The sequence below is a fragment of the Cygnus olor genome, chromosome 9 (assembly GCF_009769625.2).
Source record: "Cygnus olor isolate bCygOlo1 chromosome 9, bCygOlo1.pri.v2, whole genome shotgun sequence".
NCBI classification, from domain to species: domain Eukaryota; kingdom Metazoa; phylum Chordata; class Aves; order Anseriformes; family Anatidae; genus Cygnus; species Cygnus olor.
The window spans coordinates 3,472,630-3,498,235 of NC_049177.1; the positions used below are offsets into that span (position 1 = coordinate 3,472,630).

The 25,606-nt window shown below is 37.6% G+C and overlaps 2 protein-coding genes across 3 annotated transcripts in view; one reads left to right on the top strand and one right to left on the bottom strand.

The window, feature by feature from the left end:
* COL4A3 (collagen type IV alpha 3 chain) overlaps positions 1-6,262 on the bottom strand; it is a 67,727-nt gene extending 61,465 nt beyond the window's left edge. For both annotated transcript variants that reach the window (XM_040567385.1, XM_040567384.1), the window contains exons 1-2: positions 6,133-6,262; positions 2,148-2,506 (exon numbers count right to left, since the gene is read on the bottom strand). In XM_040567385.1, the coding sequence (XP_040423319.1) occupies positions 2,148-2,506; positions 6,133-6,178 (405 nt within the window). In that variant the 5' untranslated portion in view covers positions 6,179-6,262. The remainder of the gene's footprint in view (positions 1-2,147; positions 2,507-6,132) is intronic.
* The window catches only part of COL4A4 (collagen type IV alpha 4 chain), a 65,390-nt gene continuing 45,963 nt past the window's right edge, over positions 6,180-25,606 (top strand). The window contains 8 exon segments of the mRNA XM_040567400.1: positions 6,180-6,312; positions 8,776-8,815; positions 10,693-10,770; positions 19,240-19,374; positions 20,247-20,291; positions 21,911-22,027; positions 24,808-24,876; positions 25,108-25,143. Coding sequence (XP_040423334.1) covers positions 6,257-6,312; positions 8,776-8,815; positions 10,693-10,770; positions 19,240-19,374; positions 20,247-20,291; positions 21,911-22,027; positions 24,808-24,876; positions 25,108-25,143 — 576 coding nt within the window. The 5' untranslated portion in view covers positions 6,180-6,256.

Genomic DNA, 25,606 nt, shown 5'->3' on the forward strand with positions numbered 1-25,606 from the left:
CAAGACATACATCACTGTAAACCAGAAAAGAAAAGCATGGATGATATTAAAGTTATGACACTCTCAGGAGAATTGGCTTGTATGTTAATATCAAGATAGTACCAGCTCCAGATGCTGTTAAAGTAAATGAAAAGGAAAGCAAATTTTATTTTTTTTTCTGAGAGGAAAAAAATATATATATGAGGAATGAGAAAGACTTCATTCCCTGAGGGAAAAAAAAAATATATACATTTTGTATTATTCTAAGGTATTTAAATGAACAGTGGAAAAATCCAAGGGATTATAACATCAATATTTGGAGTGAAGGAATACATCAAGCAAGCTGAAAAGCCTTTGACATGGGAAGATGCTACTTCTGCTGAGTTTTCAGAAGATGTGATTAGAGCATGCCAGTGGCCAGGAATGCAGATAATAATACTCCCTAGCATGTGCCAGAAAGTTCAGGCTCCTAAGGACAGGGAAGTCACGACGGTGAAGGGCTGTGAGGACCAAAACTTGCTATATCAACAGCAGCAGGCAAAAATTAATAGTTTTATTTCTTGTCTTTGGGAATAAACTACTTATTGAGTGATTAAGAAACAAATCAAAAACTTTTCTGTATTGAAACATCTTCTAACTTATTCATACAGCTGGTCAAATATCAATTAATTTTCATATGAAAATGTAGCATGATTTTAAAACATAAATAATGACTATTTCCTTGCAATGGACAGTCCAGCTAAGATGCACTGACTTATTCAGTCAATTATTATAATGAATCACTTCATGCCAGTTAACATTAACCACTAATTAGGATGTCAAATTAAGCTTTTGGTTTTAAAGTTCCAATTTCCTCCATCATCTAGAAAACATTCTTAGATTTTTTCTTTAGAATATACCAGAAGAGCAGAAACTGACATCTGAATCTTAAACTGACCTCAGTTATCTGTTGTAAATCTAGTTTAAACTAATCTCAGACAACATTTGAAATCTGAACTTTCAGAGAACCACTGAATCACTACCTTGTATTCAAGCTTTGCTTAAACAGCAAGATTTCAGTAGAAATCTCGCAGAAGTGCAGACACTTCTCACTGTCCTCTATCCTGTCTTTAAGACCTAAGCATAAACAAGGATCTAGTAATGACAACAATTTAGAAAACCGGTACCTTGGAACTTTGTGATTTACCCTTAGCAAAAAGGCTGCTAATGAACTGAGGTACCTGAGTCTGCAAGACTGGCAAATACTCCAGGATCCTACCAAGCATGCTAGAAAGTGCTTTACTGGGACATATGTGGTCTCCTGTCAATACACCTCCTTGTCCCTTCCCTTGTAGTTAAAAAACCAACATGATGAGATCAACGTAGGCAGAACAGAAGCCTAGAGAAAGTGTGTGTGTGCTGGGGAAGGCGTTCCCGGTGCACAGCCTGTGCTTGTGAACAGCCATCCAGAAGTGCACACGGTGATGTCCGTGTCCTAGGAGCAAGGAGGGCGATGAGGATGCCCACAGAGGAGGAGGAATGGAATTAAGAACAACCAGGCAGAAGAGGGAGACAGGACTTATTACAGGTTATTCGTGTGGCTTTCTACGCAGAGCCTGAAACAACTTTGCAGAAAATTAGTAATTTACTGGAATGGCAAATAGGTCTGGTATCTCTGTTCTACTGAAGAACCAGGAGGTGCTTTAACTCCTTCATAAATAAAGCAATTAGATTTTTGTTAAACGACTAAACGTGACTGCAGGTTAGTCACAGAGTGCCAGGAAAGAACACGATGTGAGGTGCTTGGTCTGTTTCTGGACACAGAACTAGCAAATGAAAGAGGCGCAGTATTTTACAAGACGTGTTATTATTAATTAGTTTGTTTCAGACAATCTGTACAGCAGAAGCAGCATTTGGCTCCGTTTAACAGCGGCAAAGTAGACGGTCAGTTTCCTCATAACGGTGACCGGCGAGATGTTTTAACAGGCTGCGAAGCAACCGCACGCGAGGAGAAATTAACACCCTGCTGCCGCGGGAGGAACACAACCGGAGGGGGACGGCGCCCACCCGGCCCTGACGGGGCGGCGGCACCTGAGTGCGCGGCGCGGCTGGGGCAGGCGGGCGAGGCCTGAGGCGCGGCCCCGCTCCCTCCTCACGGCTCCGAGCGCGCTCCCGTCCCCTGCACTCACCTCAGCCGCCGCGGCGCGGCCCGGCCGGAGCAGGGCGAGCAGTACCAGCAGTACCAGCAGCAGCAGGGGCAGAAGCGGCAGCAGGCGGCCGGGACAGCCCCCGGCGGCCATCCCCCCGCTGCCTGCGGAGCTCGGCTCGGGCCGCTCCGACTGTGCCCCCCGGGGCTGCCGTCTCGCACCCTCCACAGCGCTCCCGGCCCCACGGGGTGGGGACAGGGGACAGGGCTGGCCGGGGCGGGGCCACCCCTCTTCTCCCACACCCCCACACACCCCGCGTCCCCTGCCTGGGACACCGCCGTCCGTCCGTCGGGCGCGGGGTAGGCGAGGAGCCGGGGGCTCTCCCACCTGGGAGCTGAGGTGAGCGGAGGGGGCAGCCCCGGGCCGTGCTGGGACCAGGATGGGGACGGGGACCCGGCCGGAGAGGGGTCGGGGGAGCAGCTCTGAGGTGCGCGGGGGTGGCGGGACCGGGACCTGGTGGCTGTGCTCGGCTTTTAGCGGGGGTTCAGTAATGGGGCGGCGGAGACACACTGCTGGCCGCTGCAGCGCTGTCAACCCCCGGGAAGCGTTTCTGCCCGGGCTTTTCACACAGCTTTGAGTAATAGGGAGGTTTTCCGAATGAAAGCGTGATTTGTGAAGTGTTGGCAGTATGTAAAGTTTATCGCATCTGTATTACTGACAGAAGTAACATCTCACCAAAAAGACTGCTGGGCAGACTTTGGAGGTACGTTGGCCAGGCCAGCCCCACTTTATTTGTAGTGTTCTGAAGTGTTGTACGGGACATCCTGTGTTAGGGGTTTTGGTGAGCATTACAAGCGATACAGGAAAAGCCTAACTGTACAACAATATAATATATGTATCTGAATTTAGTCAGGATTACTCATGAGATAGAAATCTAAAGTCTTTCATGAGCATAAAGTCAACCACAGAGCTTTGTAAAACAGCCGCTCATACAGGCGTGAGAGTGGAAGAGCTGGGTCTCCATTCAGTACAGTGCGCTGTCAACCCCCTCTGAAATCTGCTGTGAAAGCGAGTTAGTAGAGGCTACTTTTCCCCACAGCAAAAACATGTCTCTGGAAGAGCAGAGTATCATATTCAGTGCCAAAGATCTTGTACATCATTATAGACATGATCGGCTTTACTCTAAAATCCCAAATATCGATTGATGAGAGCAAGCTGGCGGGTACAGAAAGAAAAGGAAAAAAAAATCCCTGGTTTTCAAGCCAGATTGATGGTGACCATGTAGAGAAAATGATACCTCAGGGAGAAAATCACTAAATCCATCCACTTGTGAGATCCCTAAACCAATCGACTGTAGCAGTGCCATGATTTTTATGCACGAATACTGCAATAAGGACAAAAATGTGGCCTACAGTTTATAAGCCATAGGCATCTGTACATTATAAGCACCTAAATCCATCACTGAAATTTAACATTAGAAGAACTAGTGTTAGACAGAAGGTAGCAGAGTGCCACACAAAAGTGAAAACAGAAGGTGTGAGGTTCTCTGGGACAACAGGGTCAGTGGAAGAGAATGGTCAGAAATGATGAAAGTTCAGACGCAGGATGAATGGTATAACTCTCACTGAGTAAACAAGAAGATACTTAACGGGGGCTTTTGAATACAAGGCCAAAGAAATATTGGAAGAAACAGAAGAAATAAGGAAAAACACTATGAGGAGAAAAGAATACATGCAGAGGACCTAGTGAATGAAATACTGCTATAATACAAAGCTATTAAGTCAGTTTTCAAATGATGCAAACCCATGTGGCAATTTCCAAAAAATAAATCAACAAGTCTAAAAGCAAAGATGGGAAAATACTGACAAGGGAGATGTGGTCTTACTTCATCAGAGTCCCTAAGTATGAAATGGTCTTCCTTCACGGTTGAAGTCTAGAGACTAAACACTAGGTTATGTTACAGCGCGAGCTTTCTCTGCACTTTGAGTATTAGGTAAGTATTCTGTGGCGGTAACGTTTGTGATTACTTCAAAATGTAAAATATGAGATCAGATGGCTGTATCTGCCTAAATAACACTTTATAATCCTTATATTCTTGCACTGGCTGCTAAACACTTTGAACTATATGAAGCTTGTTCAGAAAATGATGGGTTTTAGGTGGGCATGATGAAAAAGCAAACAGAGTTAAGTCTTCCACTCATACTTTAAGTATGATTTCAAACTATGTCAATGGGTTGGATCAAAATGGAATTTAATTTGAAAGTTAAAGCTTCTGTGCTAATACAAAGCAAGCATACCAAATTGAATTTCTTCATCATTTTCAGAAGCTGTCTGGATAGTGAAATAATGACATGGATAACAGGCAACAAGAACAAATTTCTGTGAAGTCTAACACTTTATGACTGGTTTGGAATTTCCATTTGAGGTAGTCCCTCCCTGTTGTATTTTAATGCCTCACAGTCTTGCTTATATTACTAATGTAAAAAAATCAGTGAGGTATCAAAGTATTTGTGCATCCTTGCTTCCTTGCTTCTTTCCATACAGATGAAAAACTGGGGCACAGAAAGAGGCTAAGAATTTGGCAGATGAAGGGAGTACTGTACAGTATATGTAGAGTGTGATCTTGCAGCATGGACTGGTTGCCCGTATGCCGTTCATTCATTAGTCAGTGCATGGTAGTTTACAAAGTCTCTTCTTCATACCGTGGGATATGGATATACTGTGCATACACATAGGAGTCAATATTATTCACAAATTAGTTCTAGTTAGCAAGCCGTTACAGTAAATTACAGAAAGCAAGACAGTAATGTTTCCGGAACTGCACATTTGTTTTACAAAGAAAGTATAGCTGTTTGTTGAACAGCTGAAAGAGAGCAGCCGATTTGCTCCAGGTTCGTGTCCTTGCTCCCTTCTCTGTAGCTGATTGCCTTTGCTTACTCAGGGGACTTCTCCAAAGGAAGTGAATCCCTGGCTGTTTACCCTAGGCGGTGTTCAGTCTCCTCAAAATTAACCTCCCCAGATTTGGAAGACTACAGCACAGAAAAATAAAAGGTTGTAAAAACTTGTGCTACACTAGGAAAAGCCAAGCCTCTAAGCCTTCACTTTGAGATAACCTCTGTGAATCCCTTGCCAGAGGTACCTTATTCTAAAGGATTTCAGCTTTTGTCTTATTTGGGGTATGTGGAAATCTGCACAGGACTTGGCCATTTCTCTAGATCTGTGGAGCTTGAGCTTACAAAAAGTTGGTGCAGCACATTTTCACATAAATCTACATGTATGCTGCTGGACCCAAGTCAGAGGTCACAGATGCATGGTATAGTTAATTTATGCATGCAAACTGTTACCTGTCTGGGACTGCAGAGCCCTCTGGTCAGTCCTGCACGTAGAGCTTCCAGCTTCCTAAATCCTGGCAAAACTTGTGGAAAAAATGGTCTAAAAATAAAGTTAAAAAATCTAGGTAACGTTTGCTATGAGTGTTGTCTATCCATGCATGTGAATATAACTCTTGACCTGAAACTGTATAATGCTTATGCTGCACTCAGAGTAGTCCTCCTTTGCTCAGACGCACATACAGATGCCTACACACCAATCCAACTCAGTTTGCAGAAGATACTAACTCTAGTCTTGATATTAATATCTAGACTATATATATATATATATATAAAGTTCATTAGGTCTTTACAGTAGAAAGGTGTCATCTTTTTTTAATGCTCTTAGCAAAAACAGTAGGTATGATAGCTTTTTAAGAAATAATTACGCAAGATGCTCTTCGTTCATTATTTCAAACACTGGGTGAAGACTAATCTTTTCTAGAGTAAAATCTTGTACTCTTCTCATGTTACCTGTAATTTCATATATAGCCCTCTTGAAATAATTGCATAAATGATAAAAATGCTGCTTAATAGGGCTAATAGTGCCACTATAAAGCTGTGTAGTGTGATATATTTAAATTGTTGACACATTTTGGTTTTCCAGTAAATATTCTCGTAAAATTGTACCTCAGATATATATTTTAATATAAACAGGTTCAGAGGGGAAAAGAACAACAGAATGGAATGGTGTCTGTAAACCATCCACAAACAGAAGGAAACAGAAAACCTGCTGTTTTATTTAAAAAAGAAAAAAAAAGTGCAGATCATCAATCAATGTGAATGGCATTACCAAAGGATTCGTTTGAACGGATTAAGTGGCTTATCAGAGCTGCCTGGTGAGTTTTACAGATAACTAAAATTTTTAACTAGAGTCACTGAGATACAATCTTAGCTATCAATTAAACAGTAATCACCAGTTAAATGATCTGCAGTCTGTGTTAAATTTTATAAGCATATAAGATAGTTTATATGATTTCTATTTGTCTGTAAGTTCATATAATTTAAACTTAGGGTACTACACCATTTAAACAGTAGAGAACAGGAACTAGAATTCTGAGTCTGTTTTAACAGAAAAGATGTTCTTACACCTGCATTCTAGTGATGAGCACATTTGTAGAAGTAATGACTAATTCAAACCTGAATGCCTGTCCCAGAATAATTTTGCAGATGAGGGAGAAATATTAAAAGGTATGAAGAAAACTTTTAGAAATTATGATGGGAATACTTGCTAGTACTAGCTGTGGCAGGAATTCTTTCTGGAGGAAAATGATCCTAAGGAGAAGATGAGGGTCAGTGTGACCAGGAATGTTCAATGAGCAATGTGTGAGATAAACAATTCCATTTCTATAATATCTTCCATAGAAAGTCAATGCAAACCCAAATATTCCCAAATTCATAATAAACCCAAGTAACTGCTATGGCACACCGGTTCTTTTAAACTCATTTGTCACACAAATATCTCATTCTTTCTATTTTGGATAGTATTTCTGTCTTTATTATACCACCTGCACATGTGGTTTAAAAAAAGCCCACTGAACCAGTTCATCTCAAGAATATTTTCTATATTTCCTATGGTTTCTGCCAGCTAGATTTAATGCTGCCAGTAAGTCTTTTGGATGTAAGGTCATTAGGAATGCCGCACACACCAAGCCCAGGAATTTCTGTCATACCCTCTCTTCCCTTATTGTGTTGTGTGATTTCATCTACTAGATGAAACACTTAGATATGGGGCATCTTCACTGTCTTTCGAATAAACCCTGCCATACTGAAAGACAGTGCTTTAAGGAGCTTTAATCTTTCTTAGAGCTCAGGTCTTCAGAGGCCCATGTCAGGGCACTAACTAGAGGCAGTGATAGTAAATCTAGTGAGAATGAAGCCTAACAGCAGAGAAAAGTTTTGAACTGCAGAGTTCTTTAGGTACAAAAAAAGGGCTGTGTAATAATGTTGGTATGTATAAATATATTCCAAATCTGATTAAATTCCAGTAGACTTTCTCTCAGCTGTGCGTGGAGAGCTGTGTTATGCAAAACTCTTCTGTTTACTGCTGTATAGCTGATCATAGGACAACCTCACCTTGTTTAACCAATCATTTATTTCACTTTTAGCAAGAGAGAATATGAGTTTGTCTTCAGTCACCAGTAATCATTTTCATGAACATTTAATTTTCATAAAATCTGCACACTTGAAAAACAGTAGCAGGCAATGTAAGTTTAAAAAGTGTATAGAGTAAATGTGCATAAATAGCTAAAATACATTATATTTGTCAGTATTCAATTTGTCAGTATGTATCAGTGCATACAGAGGTTTTATAATTTGCAGTCTGATTCTGTGAACAATTATAGTCTGAAACGATAAGCTTGGGTTTGCCGGTACAGTTGTCAATGCTGCAAAGGGTTGGTCGTATGAATAACATAAAGAAAAAATAAAGTCGGGTTGAACTAAATAGGACTTTGGGAGATTTACTAAATTTGCAGGGTTGAAGCATTTTGTTATAGGCTTTACTGTAGCCTGTAGACTAATACACAGTATAGCCTATACATTACAGCTGTATCTGATGTAGCTTTCCATGTAAAGAGTGGGCACCTACTTATTTGTCATTAATAGTAATGTTAATATTAATCATTAATGATAATGATTATTTCTTGTATTGCTGCAGCAATTTTGGCCTACCTTATCTTTCTTTCTTTTTTTTTTTCTTTTAAAAATTTTATTTATTTATTAATTCATTTGGAAGTCAGAAAAGGCATGACTGCAACTTCATAATCCACCACTTGCAGTGGTTGGGATGGAGCTGGGCCTCCCCAGCAGCTGCTCTGGAAACATGCAGCTATTTTGAGTGCACTTCTGCTCCCTGCCTTTCTCTCTTGCTGTGTTTCTGAGAAAAAGAAAACAGTACCAGTTAACTCATTTTAGGGCAGATGGCAAATCACCCCCATCTCTGCTCCATCTTCACCCATGGTGTCTGTGGAAGTGCAAAAGTCTGTCTGGAATGCTTTCTCTCTGGCTGTTCCTAATTGTGGGACTGGAAATAGGTTATCAGGAGGAAAAAGAACTTTTACATATTCTTGTACATCCCTATCTGTTTGTACTCAGGATCACAAATCAAAAAGATAAAATTATATAGCATATGTTGACCATTTTTTGATGACACATATCTCTTATATCCTTTAAGTAAGTAATCACCTCAAACAGGACTTAATCATGTGTCTACACTTCTTTCTTCTTAGAGGCTACATGTTTGTGAAGGTTGAATATTAGAAGTTTAGTTTTAAATGAGTTTTCTCCTTCTTTTAAATCAGGTGGCTGCTGATTATTTTTTCAGCACAAGAAATTGATGGGGTAAGTGACAATATTTACTTTTGACATTTGATAAATAGGATGGTATAGTTCAAACAAAGAACAGGATATACACCAAAATAACCTGTGGGAAAACTGTGATGTTTCTTTTAGTATTTCTTGCAGTTCTTACTTTCTTTTATGTTCCTGTTGCTCAGCTTGACTATTTTGTAATTTTCTCCTTTGGATTCTTCTAGATTATAACTTTGGCGTCTTTAGACACTTTTGGAAACCTGCCTTTAAAAAAATCACTCTCATGCACTGTATCTTTCCTCATGAAATCCCTTCAGTGACTCTCCATTATACATATTATGCTTATTCTAGCTTTCAAGCCCTTTTCTATATGTTGAAACTGGCCTCTCTGTACATTCCCACCTTCTTGAAGTCAAAATTTTCATATAAAATTTTCATGTAGTCTCAATATCTACTTTACTTTTCTCTCTGTACTGTCCTCTGTATTAATCTCATGTTTGCAGTGTACTCAGTGAAACATCTTTTGAGTCCATCCTCTTTCTTTCAAATATATGTGAAAAGCTTTTTTGTTTTTTTTCCTGTCACCCCTTTTTAGTTGAAATATTGAAGATTGAAGTATTTTTTTAAAAATAAATGTTCTATTAGAACAAAAGGAAACAGCTTATGTGTTATTAGAAAGTTGCATTCCATTCACATTCCAGTAGAGTCAAGTTTTTAATAACTAGGTGAGAGTCTAGTGTGAAATAGATTAGGAATTTCATGGGAAGTCCAGTATGGGAAAGAGAAGCAGTCTATGAGAGAGACTATTATACCCTCTATCTAGTTCTAAGGCTTGGGAGCACCAGATATTCTAAAAATATTGTAGATAGAAAGTACAGAAATTTTCTTCCTTATCTCATATTTGTCAGTGCTTTCTCCTTGAAAAACTGAAGTATGAACCTATTGTGTTCTGTTGATTATTAAAATGAATAACAAAACGTTTTGACCTTGATATAAATGAAATCCATACTAAGCAAATATTTTCATGTTATCACTGTTTACTTGTTTACCTAAACTGCTTTTAAATCTCCACTCTGATCATTTACACACTTAATTTTACTGAAAAATTGTGACCTAATGGACATTCCAACCACATAAGTGAGTTTATAAGTGAAGAGTTAGAAACTCTATGAAGTGTTAGAAATGATCAGATGTGGATCACATGCTTCTGGTACCAATGTCCCTCAGAGGCCCTGACTTTGCCCAGTGACTTCCAAAATGTAGGAGAAGCTTGGCATGCAAGAACAGCTTTTGAGGCTCTAGCAGTGTTTTGTGGTGCCAGTCCATACCACAAACAGGCAAGTTGTGTCAGTGCTGTGTTTGCTATGGTCCTCAGCTAAGCAGTCTGGACACACCCCGGCTGTGCTGGAAGTGCATTTCTTGAGACCTCACTAGCTTGAAAGTGTGGGCATCATTCCCATAAAATACTGAATCTCCTGCAAAATCAAAACCATCCTTGCTTTTCTGCATCAAGTTGAAAATATACGCTGTATTCTGACATTTGGTGCTATGCCAAGTTCCTTCCTCAGCAGGGAATTGCCGTGTGGGTATGCAACAGTAGCCAAATCTTTTGCCTTAAAAATCATCTAATTCAACAGTATGTGTACAAATCAAAAACTTTAGTGCATATCTTAATTAAACAGGAATAAATAATATATTATTAGTTTTGGTAACATTTTAACAGAGAATTCACATTTGTTGTTCAGTTCTTCAATACTGGATAAGTTTGCTTAAACAGCAATTTCTTCCTATTGTACCCTTTCAGAAAAAAAGGAGAATTTAATAATAATAGTAATAGTGCCATGACATATGATAAACTGTTTGCTGTCTATTGTGTGTTATTAAATTCATAACCTGTCAATTTTTAGGGAGGATACGCATATATTGACCCATGTGGGGGACAGGATTGTTCAGTTTGTCGGTGCTTTCCAGAAAAAGGATCAAGAGTAAGTGATAAGCAGAACTACTGATAATTGCTGTTGCAAATACTGTTCATTTTGTGCACATTGCTATTCTTTAAAATCAGTATGGCTTGTGAGCATAAACAAGTCTGAATACAGCAAGCTAGCATAATTCTGTCGCTGGTATGAAGTACACCTATCATTGAAGGAAGTTAAGATTGTGAGCAGGTTTGCTTGTAAATTATGTTTCTAATAATCCTGGTGCCATTTTTTTTGGTAAGTATTCTTTGAGATCAATTTGGAAGTTAGACAAAGCCTAATCATATAATATATTAAGTTTAGAAATCTATGCTTGTTTTCTCCTAAGAAGTTATTTAAAAGAGAATGTCTATGCCATTTACTAGTTTCGTGGGAGCTTAGGTGTTTCTTGTTCCCTGATGACCAAACAACTGAAAAATTGTCAGTGATTGAAACAATTTTCTTTCAAAGCACTAATGTTAAAGTTTTGGGCTTAAAACATAAAGTTTGGGGCATAGTGGATCAGTTTTTGGAAGAGCTGCATGCCCTGTTTATTTCTGTACAACCTGAGTGGCCACAAAAGCAAGGCACACCTTTCCCTTCCTGTGCTTCTGCAGTCATCGGCATGCTTTGCTGTGTCATGATCACTGCCCTGGTGTCCTTGGATCCTATCCTAATCCTCCAGGATTACGTCTATACAAGATTCCCCCATACTGTAGGATTTTCATAATAGGGGCCTAGGATGTGTCTATCTCTGTAACACTGTTAACAAATTGGCATCCCAGGAAGAGTATTTTGACTAGCAGCATTGCAGTGTCTCATGGTGCTACAGAATAGACTGATTTGGATACCAAAAATGTGATCTGAAGTACCATTTAAAAACAACCGAGTGTGAAACAAGAAGAAAAAGAAAGGATGATGAAATTTCCCCCTGAATCTGGTTCTCTCTCAGTAGTCTGGAAGTTCTGAATTACATGCCTGTAATCAGTCAGTAATCAATACTCACTGCAGTCAGTAAGGTTCTTTCTTCAGCTGTCGTCCCCTCCACAGGTAAACTGAACCATGACTCATGGATTTGCAACTAGTTTTCTAAATACTTACAAGGTCTAGACCTAAGTGCCTAACAGAAGTGTAGTATGAAAATAAACATTTCAAAATAAATTCAATTATCATTATGCTAATGTAAATTGAGAATTTACCCTTCTCTGAAACAGCTCTGAAATACATATGCACACTAACAAGTATGATCTCTCCAATGCAACAGGAATTTATATGCCATGCAATTATTACTAGTCATCAATCCACAAGGAGTTAAAGTTCTGAACAGCCATTGTATTAAATACAGTTTAAATAAACATCATTCAGATAGATTGTTGCAAATGTTTTCTAATGTATGGTGTTGAATTATTCTATATAGTATTACTTAATCTTTTTTTAAGCCTGCAATCCTGTTGATTCTCTGCTGTGTTCTGCCTTTACACTCTGACACACTAATTTTGCTTTCTTAGCTTTTGTGGAGACTACTTATTACAAAACAAAACACTTACTTATCTTGTTGTTAGCTTCCTAGAATGCAAAACATCAAGCTTTATCTTCTTTCCAGTCTGAATTCTGCTCCCAGGCTGGTTCATCAGAGGTTTGCATCTTCCTCAATCTGGTCTTCAAAGTGCAAGAAATAGATGAACATTGAAAGACTGGAATTCTACAGTATCAAAGCCTAAAATTTCAGAAGTGTGCAGTTTATTAAATAAACTCCCTTTGTAAAGGAGTGGAGATATGAGCAACAGTGTACATTTTGTTGCTTAGTGCTTCATTTTTTTTCCTTTTTTGCTATTTAGAATAGGCTAGATGTCAAAAATAAGGATGAGCTAGCCCCCTCAGCAAACATTTGCTGAAGGCACAAAAAGACTAGAAAATTCATGTACTTGCTGGGCAATGGGACAGTAATCCCATCCAGACCAGCTGGAAAGCCAGACTTAGAGCAACCAGCTATGTTCAAGCAACTGCAATATGGGGCGCTTTTGCAAAGACTGAAAGAGAAAGGCAGCATCTGAGTGAGCTACAACAGTGTATGTAATTGAATTACATTGGTATATGTAGCCCACACCAACTTTTTTTCCCCTGTTGTTTGTTTTTGAATTCTTTTGCCATGGGGATTCAGATGTATGGCATTCTCTTCATTATCTTCAGTTGAACATGGTAGTCTAAGACTTATCCTTATCCTTAGAGGAGGAGCACCTCTGCTATGAAGAAAGGCTGAGAGAGCTGGGGATGTTCAGTAAGTGTTCTTCATGATTTTTGGTGCCAGCCCTGATCAACTGAGACTTTCTTTTGCCTCTTCTCTCCTAGTTGAGATGCATAGACTTTAAGGAGGCAGTAGCAGTCCATGTAATTAGAGGCAAACAGCCTCTAATTGGTTTAGTTTATCTTCCTCTTTATTCTTCCGTATGATATGTCAAAGAGATAGTGAAATCTTTCTTCCATTTTCCCCTCTTTCTCTAACATGGGAAGTTATACCCTTAATAATTTTTGAAGTGTTGAATCAGAGGCCTAAAAAATGCTGGCTACTCTAACAGTATTTAACAGATAATTAAAAAAATGTTTGCAGTTAGCACTGACCGATTGTAAACCTGTCCTGTGCCGACCCCGGAGTTTGATCCCATTCAATTCCTTTGGCTTTGTTTATAGAGTTAAGTAGATTTAGAAAGCAAGCGTCTATTCATGACCCAACCTGATCAAGCTTCTATGAGATCATGTGAAATGCCTGGAGCAAAGTGAATAACAAGTATAACTCAGCAAGACCAATGTTCGTTCTTTTGCAGATGAAGCGAGTGGCCTATTTTCATACTAGTGAGGAGGTAACATAGCAAAGAGGTATCTAAGAGGGACGTCTTGCATATGAGGTGTAAGGAATAAGCATTTGTGAGTGATACTAAATGAGTTGGACAGTGGGATACTAATGGTGAAATTTAACACTGTGGTAGGTCTGTCTTCCAGTATTGCTGTTCTCATCACATCTTTCCAATAGATCCTGTGGGTTATCATGTCTCCCTAGTGGGTTCTGTGGGTTAACCGAGTCCAATTTACAGCACAGTGTAAAGATTTACTAACTGAGAAACATGAAATTGTCATTTTTTGTGCCTAAGAAGCATTATTAAACCACACTTTTTTGCCTGCCAATATGGTGTTGAAATACTGAACATAATAACACAAACGAATTGCAGCCTGTCATTCACGTGGAATATCCAGCACTTGTAAAATATGCAAAATCCATATATTTGATCTCAAAATGCATGTGCTTAGCTGAATCCTTTATCAGAGATACACACTAGCATTTGAAAAAAAACAGATCTGTTCCACTTTTTGCCTTGTACTTGTTGATCGTTTTTCTCAGTATGTTAGCTAAAATACAATTTAATTTCTTTAAAATATAAGACTCCTGACATGAGTTATACATTTCTGTAGCATTTCTGTTGTATTTCACTTAAATTAGCTGAGAACCATAGAATAACAGACCTAGAGAAAGGAGTACCCAGACCTATATCTGAAGCAGACTTTTTTTTTTTTTTTTTTTGTAGCTGAGCAAAGCAGAAAGCGGTTCTCTGGTTTCAGAAATTAGGATTTGAACTGATAGAGAATGGAATCTACTTACCAGAATGTGGAATAAGAACAGGATCACTCTGTTCTCCTCACTGTAAGGTCTCTTCGAGACTGTTCTTCATACACAGTGTCCAACAACAGCATCAGTAAATTAGCAATTTTCATATTAGATGTGTTTCCAAATTTTTCAAGAGTTTTGAATTTAATAAGTTATCTTTTCTTTTGTCCTTGAATATTTTCTTTCCTTAGTAATTTTGGTTCTCTTGTCCCACTATACTATTAATAGTGTTTTTCTTAGTTGCTTCAGATTGGTAACCTTTTCCACATTGGGCAACAGAATTTGAGGGATTACAAAACTCTACAAAATCATTCCTCTTCATAGATTTGAATCAACCAACTATCACCAATGAGTGACTTGTTTCAATAAAATGGATCATAAAGTCAAAGAATGATTTGAGTAAAAAGGGACTTAAAGACCATCTAGTTCCAACACCCCTGACATGGGCAGAGATATCTTCCAGTAGATCAGATTGCTCAAAGCCCTAGGCAACCTGGACTTGAACACTTCAAGAGATGGAATCAGAGCAAAAGTTTATTTTATTAGCTCATCTGATGTTAGTCATTTGTGGTCCAAGACACTCTATTTGCAGCTCTCTGCTTTCAACTATTGTCTTTCTTAGAGTGTCTGTGCCAAGATCGTTCTGGTTCAGTACTTCTTTGACACAATAGTGACACCCGCTGGCTTATTGGATGCCTCTTCTTTTCATGGTTGTTCAGTGTTAAAAACAAAACAAAACAAAAAAAAATTGTGAAAAATGTTTTCAGCTCTTCACTGTGATTTGTTGTGATTCACTAAAATACCATGGTTAAGCTGCATCATCAGGTACTATGTTCTCTAGCATATTGTATCATTACAAAATATGCTAAAAGAGCACAGAATTTCCGAAGGTTGTAGCACAATCTAGATGCTGAGACAAGTCAAACATTAAGGGTTACTATTGCATTTAATCAGCTCAAAATCTGACTATAAAAAGAAGTTACCTAATACTTAAAAGGCGCTATGTGATCTGTTGTTTCTGAACAAATTGACAATAAAGTACATCCCATGTATTTGTTTGATCCTCAAAGAAAAAATTGCTCTAATAATGAAAAGAGGGAGGATTTAAAGTCACTTAGTCATGTATTTTCCCATCTGTATCTCATCTCAATAATGTTAATATTTAGAAGGTTGATTCCAAAGCCTTGACTTCGAGTGAAAAAGGGTTTGGTTCCAGTCCTACACAGTTAGAGTGGAGGAGTGGAAACCTCCCAGAATGGACACACCTACAAGTCCTGGAAGCTGTGGCTTGGCTGTGTAAAAGACCTGTTCTTCCAAAAGGGGAGAGGACAAGAGTGAAGCTTAGAGTAGCAGCAGATACTTCCACCTCACAAAGCAAATTACAAAAGAAAACATCTGTCTGCAAATGCCTTTGTGCGCACTCTCTGTCGCCTCCAGACTACTCTTACTTCCCTCCCTTTCTCCATCCTGCCACTGGTAAAATGAAAAAGACTGGTTACATGCCAGAGTCTAGTGTAGAATGAAAAGGAGCACTATAGTATTTGCCTACAGTCTGATTCTGTGCAGTTGCTGAGAAGTTTTGCTTTTGTTTATGGGAATAGAAGGTAAATCCATTTCCCGTATCATTGATTCATCCATATAGCATGTAACATAGGTACTATTCTAATTGAAGGCAATAACTGGACTTCTTTTAACTTTATTGATAACGAGAAGTGAAACATAGAATTCACTCTGATAGCTTGAACTGTTGTTTGTTTGCTTTGCCAGGGAAGACTCCTCTAAAATGTCTGATTTTCATGCAGATAGTACTCAGGGCAATCTAAAAATCAGGTGCTCTTCAGTGTCTCAGGCTACCAAAAAAAAGTAATTCCAAATAATCCTGGCCATTGTTTTTTCTACCCAGTATTAAATGCCTTGCTGCATGATTGTGAAATATTTTGAGTCTTAGTCACAGGAAGCATACTTAATTTTAAAAGATACGGTCTTGTTTTGTCAAAAGTCAGTTTCTTACTGCAGGTCAAGTCCAGGACATGCTAAAATGACAGACCATAGTCTTGACATGGGCAGTTCCTGAGCTAGACAATTAACAAGGCAGTGAGGATCTAAATGAATTTATTGTCATCAAATGGCAGAGAAGACATAATATTCTGTCCATTTTAACTGAGCTAATTTGTCATTTCCACATGAGCATGACTACCTTCATCCTCTTTATTTGTACAGCTGTCCTGAGACTGTAATGCTGTGGTAGTCACATTGGATGGGCACAAATAATAGATGTGATAATAGATGTTATGGCATGGTATCAGTTTGGTCTTAACAAAGCTCCCAGTCATTATCAGTCTTTGAGCTGAAAGAAAGAGAGACAATCCACCAGCTTCACATGGCATGCTAAAGTTGTATCAGCTGTCAAACCTATTGTGAATTCTGGATTCAGTGGCTGTGTTTTATGACTTCACTACCTCCTGCTGAAGACATAAACCATGGAGTCAATTAAATTCATAGCTTAGCAACTAGAGAAGGCATTTTTGTCAGCCTAAAGGACCATATATCCTGGAAGCGTTTATTGCTTATGATGGTTAATTACCATCATAAGGTTTCTCACCTTTTTTCTGAGTACTCTGAAAATCATGTTTCTTCAACTGTCCAAAGGATATATGATTATCTGAAAAATTTCTCAACTATTGGCTGCAGAGTGTACACATTAATTAAAAATACTGAAGTTGCTGCAGAAATACGTTGTCAACAAAATGCATTGTTAGCACCAAGGCATTGGAACATTAGTGAGAAATACCTTGTCCTTTTTTTTTCCTGATGATGAATGTTATATCTTGCATGGTAAAAGCTAGTTTAGTATACTAAGAAAAAGTCTTGATTCCAGTAGAGTGAATGGTTCGAATAATTGTATTTACTATTTTATTAGTCTCATTCATTTTATTTTTCTAATACTCAGAATTGTGCTATAATTAAAATGGTTGTCCAGTCTTTTTTATCAAGTATTAAGAGTCTGTCATAGCTGCTTTAAAAGGTACTTCAATGAATAAATTCAGTTTTAGAACAGAGAATGTGCAAGGCACTGCCAACAGACTGTCTGCAATTGCCCATACAAGCAAATATTCAAATAATACCCAGAGTCCTTACTATCCATTCATTGTTAACAAAAATGTAGAATCAGCAGATTTTAATACTTGTAGCTCTTAATTTCCATAATATTTTATACTTCAAATTATGCTATCAAAAAATTATAACAACTGTTGCTGAGGACAAAATGCTGATTCTGCCCTGGAATTTTTGCAAGTGACTTCATTGGAAACAAAATCACGGTTTAAGTGAGGGGTGCCAGTAATGACAAACAGAACACAAGGTATACAAGGATACTTTTTCAAGTAGTCCTCCACTATCCTTGTTGGACTTCTTTTCCTAGCCTCTGGACTAAATTCTTGTTCATAGTTTTAGTGCCCAGAGGTTTAGAGAAAAAAAATGGTTTAAGGCCCTGCTTGCAATTTGCGAGAAAATATTTTGTTCAGACAGATTCAGTCTACGCTCAGCAGAATGGAATTTGGTTCTATCACTTCAATATAATTTGATGCCTGGAGCTAACATACATGTCTACAGCCACCTTTGGTTTCTGTCCTTTTGTTTTTCCTGAATCCATTCATAGAAATGAATGTATGGCTTGTCGTTTCTGTGAATGGAGATTGTACTGAAATATCCTTTACTGCCCTCAAGTGGTCTTAGAGCCATAGCCTTTTTTTTTTTTTTTTCTGGAAAGCATGGGGATCCATTTTGCTCTCTTTTTAAGTAATGTGGTATAATTGATAGACTAACTCTGAAAATAAAGCAAAGCACTCTTAAAAAAACTTATAGCAAGACCATTACAATGATATATAATGAAAAATATGAATAACGTTATGATAAAAATATGAATAACGAAGAGCGTTATGTAGGCTTTGTAGGGTGAAAGTACAGACAGCTCATATGTGAAATGTTTGACTAGAAAGCTTATTTTACTTAGCACTGAGTCTGTGATTTAATAGTTGTTTAGCAGCACAGAACAAAAACCAAAACAACTCCATACCAACGCTATAGACTAAGAAATTCAGTTGTTTTGTAATGGGGAGTGTTTTTACTTGAAACTATGGATTACCTTGGAAGACTTCATAGAAATCCATAGAGGTGATCTGTATGATACTGCAGGTACAGATATTGAATTTAGAGCTGTGTATAAATAAATGACATTCTGCAGCCTCCTAAACATTTTTAACTCAATCTGTTCAAATTTGTATTTTCTGTAAATGTATTCGCTAATAACTATCATTTTGTCCTACAGGAAACTTCACAGCTATTATATAAGGTGTGAAAATCTGAGAGTGATGACGGACGATATGTGAGCTAGAAAAACTTAATGAGTATATAACATGGCTTGAAAGAGAGAGGGAACTCTCTTGATTTGTTCTAATGTCTACAAAGCCCTTTTGTCTAAAATGAGCCAACACTTCTCTGGTGGCAAAAATATGATGCTCAGTAGAGTCTTATTCTTGCAGAAGGAGTTACTTACATTGGTAGACCCAGGAGGACTTGCAATTTATCCCAGATATCTTGGAGAGGTGGTGCTGGAGACCTGATGAAGATGAAAAGAAATTATCACCTTGACCAAATTGTTAAATTTGAAAGTTCTGTTCCTGTAGCATCTAATGCATGTAACAGATCTGCTGCCTGTACTGTAAGCTGTTTTGAATCATAACATTGTAAGCCTTGTTTTATCCATACAGTCATGTCCAAAATGCTGCCTATTGTGAGGTTTACAGTATTATTCACTGGCTTATTTGGACTCTTTTCAGGGTCAGCCTGGTGAGTTGGGAGCTCAAGGTCCAATTGGATCCTTGGGATCTACAGGACCAGCCGGTCTGCCAGGGGAAAAAGGACAGAGAGGTGAGAATGGGCAGCCTGGGCCAGCTGGAGAAAAAGGTGATAAGGTAGGAAACACCATAGACAGCTCTTTTGGATGTATACAGTATATATTGTTAAATGCTAGCAAGTAAAACAGAACCTGAATGATTAGAAAGCATTTGCCAAACTATCCTCTTGCTCACCCAAAATTCTCACTGAAATCAATTACAGCTTTCTTTGGAAAAAGTATTTCAGGGATTATTTTTCCCTTTGGATCGAGAACTTAGAATTCTCAGAAGAAAAAAATAAATGAAAAAGATTAAGTTTCTGATTAGTATATATCACGTCATCCTCCTTAACCTCAGAGGACTGGGGGAGGAATGTGGAGCTGGAGGGAGGAGCAAGGTGGTTTTAAAAGCACTGTACACTAAATATAATTTTACTGTCATTTACGGAGTATAAACTGCAGTTCAGGTCTATATCGTTCATAGCTGTGCAATCCCTGTACTTAGCTCTTGGTACTTTATATTAATTTTAATGGTCTAATTTCACATCTCAGTGGATGACTAAAATCACTAAGGCAAGTGTCTAACAGGTGAGATATAAGCCCTGTAAATAGAAATTGTGCTACAGGTATTATCAAAACAGGAGCAGGTCATGAAATTAAGTACAGAATAATGTTGTAAGTTATAGTCAACTTTCACTTCTTTGTACATTTATAGTTGTTGGAAAAAGAACGAATATGAGAAATTGACATTTGTCCTGTTACATGAGTACCTATTGGCTAGTCTGGTACTAAGCCTTTTGTCGGATATTTATTTCTGATAATAATTAAGGCTTTGATTCATATTTCAAACAAGCATTTCTTGTTTCTCACTATATAATATTTATTTATTTAGATCTTCTAAAGAGTTAATGACCTCAGCAACTTTGTTTTTTTCATGTCACCTGTTTTTAGGGCCCAACTGGAGTTCCAGGATTTCCTGGTCTAGATGGTGTTCCTGTACGTATTGAATGAATATTGCTTTATAAAATCACAGTTTCTATAAAGTCAAAGCAAGTCTTCTGATAGAATAATACACTTAATAAATCGTTTGGTTTTATATCCATCCATTCTTATTGTACTACCTCAGAATTACATATGTTGCAAAAATGTTAAGTAGCCAGGATAACATCAACTGTGTTTACTACTTATGTCAAATTCCACAAAATCTCAGTGAGGTAAGTAAATCATTTTCATGGGGGAGAGGGGCAGTGAAGATAGAGACTAACCCAAGTCCACCCAGCATGTGTTAGGATTAAAAACAGTGAGTTTATTTTCTTAGGCTCTGTAATATGCTATAGCCTGCATGCTGCATTATTTACATCTCTGAAAGTTATCTCAAATTATGTATTGTTTTCTGTTCAAACTTTTTTTTTTCCCATAGTCCTTTGGCAGGGAAATAAATCAATCAATCAATCAAAAAATCAATCACTGAATTTTACCTGAATAGAGACTGAAGAAGTAAAGTGAGTCCTAAATATATAAGCATTTGATGATACATTTTTCTGAATGTGGTTTTCAGTGTGGAAATGGGTCTGGTAAAAGACAAATAGTATCTCTTAGATGTAGTATTTTGAAAAATGTTTATTATAACTAAATTCTTATTCTGTTATTGGTTTCATATGGATCAAACAAAGTTAAAATGTGAAAACAAAACTAGAAACTGAGTGGGTGTCTTAGCATCTGCTTGTCAGCTGTCCAAACTTGACAATGGGACTATTACCAGAATGTCTGTATAATGTAGAGTTCATGGGGCCAAAATCTATCACTCCCAAGAAATGTATAACTTTTTGATGAAAAATGTTAATCAGAAAAAGTGTCCACAAATTGGGTTGAAGTGCCTTAAAGGTAAGAAGAAAGTAAAATTGGCAAGAACATTTCAGGCAACTGGCCAGGATACTTTCCTGATTATTTTTCAGAACCAAAAAATACTCACTGCTTTTATTGCCTACCATCTAACTTGAAGTAGAACTAAACTTTATCTTTACATTGGTTAAGTCTTGCTATGCTGGAAAATTACTTCCTCAATTCTGGAGTATACAGTCATTCTCTGTGATTATGCTTGAGTTAAGCTGTGTCTTCTTTTTCATCATTTTATCCTATCAATTTTAAAAAATATGAGGCTGTTTCAGATGACCTTTGTGTATGCTCTTCAGAAATAGTAAAATTACATCGCGTGTTCCTAGACAAGATGACTTTTCTTTACAGCCACAAGAAAGATTATAGTTTAGAGAGCTGGAGTCTGCTTTCCCAGAGAAAATAGCACATTAGTTATTGATTCAAATGAGAGCTCAGTCTGGCCCTCTACCCAGTGCTGTCCCTGTCATATTTGTGATGCATCAAAGAACAACATGTTAAAAAGGTGGGGATTCTTCACTTCTTATCACACAAAAAACATATATAGAGAGAGAGATCACAATAGAAAACATTTCTAGTGTAAAGAGGATGAAGCTGGGACCACTGTGAGATGTCCTCTGTTTCAGTTCTGTGATAGTTGTTCCTGAATTGTTTTGTTAATTTAAAAACTAATTTTCTGTGTATCGTGGCATGCCTCTAATAAAAAGTAAACTGTCTTTCAGGGATTACCAGGAAGTGAAGGACCCAGGGGCAAACGTGGTGTAGATGGCTGCAATGGCTCAAGAGGAGACCCAGGATTTCCAGGCGAAAATGGATATATTGGACCTAGAGGTCCTTATGTATGTTAAAGACATTCCTATTGGCTGTTATTCATGTATGTCTACATTTCCTTTGCAAGCTAATAGCTCTTTAAATGAAAGGATTTTACACTGTGGCACTAGCTTTCCACTTGGCAGTGAAGTTCCAGGCACCTTCTATTCTTGCTAAGGTTAAAAGGAATGAAGAACACTTGATGCCTTGGTGGATTAAGTTTGAGCTTGAATGTGAAATAAGTTCCTATAGCCTTTAAGTATATACGTCTAGCTTGAGAGTTAAATTCTACTTTGTTTCCCTGGTACATAACCACACCAAAGCTAGTACCATTTTATGGAAGTAAAACTGAGGAGGAGTACCTTGAAAACATACTATTTATCACTGCTTGAAATTTCATAAAAGCCTTAATAGTAGGAACACACCTGAGATGAGTTAACAATCAATCAGTGGAAGTTTCAACAAGTCCTGTAATACTTTAAGATTTTTTAGTGGTGGATCACAAAAATATACTAGTAGGTCTCTTACAAAATCACGCTCTTATAGTTTCACGTCTCTTTTTAGATATCTACTCACGATCACTCTGTGCACACCTAATCTTGCCTCGGTGTTTATCTGTATACATGGAGATAATTTCAGTTGAAATTGCCACTTTCATATTGTTCACTTTTCCTGTTAAAATGGAAAGCATTTTAAAATTGTTTAAATAGTCAGATTAGCAGTGCTTTTCTAATGAAGATAAAACACAGATTCATATCAGTAAGGGATATAAGTTATTGTAGCTCCAGAGCAGTTTTGCTGAACAGATCTAGTCACCAGTTTTTGACTTTTTGTGGAAACAATTTTTACTTGTCAGTGATTAATAATATGTCCTTAGTTGGTCTAAGTGCTTCCCTTTCTAAATAAAACAGTAAAAAACAGTACAATTTACATGAAAAGTCGATTGTCTTTAGTAGGAGTTAAATAAGATGCTGATTCAGACATATGCAATCAATGAGAAGGGGTGAGAAGACATTACCAAAATTTATCAATTAGAAAAAACATACAGTTCAAGTGTTGGACCTGTAGTAAATACTGTCAAACACGCAACCTGATAAAAAACCTGCTAATAACCTCATCTGTTATACCTCTGAAGGTAACCCATTACACTCCAAATGGTAAAATGGTTTCAGCTCTATTACATTTGCCTGTGTTTTCCTACTTATGGCTTTCAAAATAGAGTTTTGCCTTTAATAATTAGACAAATGACATAAAAGAAAAATGAGACATGGGACAAACTGCACCATAAACCCTCCCAGTTCCAGGAGCATGCTCTTTGTTAGGCCTAGAAAAGTATTTGCAACCTACAAAGAAAAGGAAACACAACAGGCATGTAGCCTTGGATATCCACACTAAAATCCAGTGCAAATTAATTTGGCTATCCAGAAAAACAAGACATAGTAACCATATTTGCTTGTGTGCAAGAATGCTACTCCAACCTCAATGTGGATTGCCTGTTTTTAAATCAATTTTCTTGCACCAAGTACCAACATGACTATATATTACAGCTAATATTTTTATGTTACTTGTTATTTATAACATCATCTTGTATAATTTTATATAACACTGTGTACATATTCCTCAGCTTTACTTCATTTACCTCACGAATAAATTTAAAAAAGATTCATTTCTATTTGCAAGTTCTTACTTAAGTCAGTTAATAAACTGAATCTAATAAAGATTTTTTGATTACACAAGAGATGACATGTAAAATAAGAAAAGACAAGCATAACTTCTGAGATGTTTAATGTGTTCCCTAGCAGCTGTTGTTTGACCTGTAAATGTCATCCCGTCTACTGTAGGTATATCCAGCTGCAGGCAGCTATAACTCTTCTTATTGTACCATTCTAGGGATAACTACTTTCCCTGTTTCATTCTGACTTCAGGATTTGAACAGCAAGTATATAATGTCAGGAAACCAGTAAAGTTTTAAAGTGGTTAAACTCCATGGAAAACAGTAACCCAGTTTATTGAAATCAATAGTTAAGTGGTTATGGGCTTCAGTTAAATTGTACCTGGTATGTCAGGATTTCAAAGGAGAAAATATCAGAAATAATGTCTTAATATATTTGTTCTTCAGATATATACGTATCATGGTGTTAACAGTCAATTGAACATTACAGTTAAATTTTGAAAAAGTGGTCATCTGCTCTTGCTAACTCATACTGAGGTTTTGAGGGTGTTATGATAGGCCAAATTATACAAAGGACTTCACAGCAAGAACCACAAGAACTTAATTTTTAAAAATAAATATGGCCTGTAGGTGTGTGTATATATATATATATATTTTTTTTTTTTTGTAGACTGTGAAACATTTGCTAATAGGTGGAAATGTTGAATATTGTGCATGTAACACAGTCCATACTCCCAGCTTTTTAACTGTATGCAGAATCACACTAGATCCTTCTAAATCACAGCGTGGACTTTTGGAGAAGGCAGTGTATGTAATACTTAAAGCCACTGACTCACTGAAAGAAAAGATAATGTTGATATACTTCATACTAAAGGCAAAATCTGTGAAAATTGTAGAATATTGAAATAGCCAAGACCTAAGGAGATACTCAGAGCAGGAGTCAGAATCTATGAGGAGCTGTTTTGCTCAGTTTTCCAGAACAAAACTTCACATTTAAGGGTCTTGTAAGACAAAAGAGCTGCAAAATGCTAAAACAGTTATGGTGGTTCTAGTGGATTACCTTGTGACATATGGACACCAGGAAAGTACAGCCTAACATAAAAGATGTGTTGGTTTGTTTTTTTTTCTTCTTTATAGGGAAATCCAGGGCAAAAAGGAGAAAAAGGAAATTCAGTGTTTGTTTCACATTTTGGAAAAGGACCCCCAGTAAGTATCTGATTGTGAAAAAAATCATATCTCATAGGAAAAATGTATGGCAAATTTAATTGTTCTATCTCCTCATTGTTTATGAAGCTTAGTGCAAACACAAATTAAAAGCAAATATACAACTGGAACAGATAGATTGAAATCTTAAAAGCTATAAAATTTAGAGAACTCCGATAACAATTTAAAGTCAACACTTGTGATACTTCCTTTGCTAAATGATTGTCATTACAGGGAGAGAGGGGTGATCCTGGACCCCCTGGCATTCCTGTAAGTACAGTTGGTGGATTCTGTACATGCTTTTTGCCTTGAAGATCTTTCAAATTTTCCTTCTTAATAAAATAAAGCAATAGTGGGGTTTCTCCTTGCCTGCCTTAAATAGCAAAATTCCAGAATAAAGTTTAACAAACATCGATCCCCTGTTGTCAGCCTCCATGACCAGTTCATGGTGGCTGCATTGTACCCACCTGCATTGTGGTTTGCATGCAGGCAATCGCTGTGCATCGAGCAGTTGTCGCTCCTTATGTATTCAGTTTGCAGAATATTTTTTCCTTGAAATTCAAGACTTCACAGGAGAAATGTAGAAATGTGACACCTTCTTCAGTGGTACCTGGTGGGTCTCCCAGGAATATGTAGGACATGACCACATTTTTTTGCCATAAAAGCATGTAAGAAGAAGAGTTTAACTTCATTGTTGAGCTCTTACAGACTTTCACTCATATGACTTTGGTTC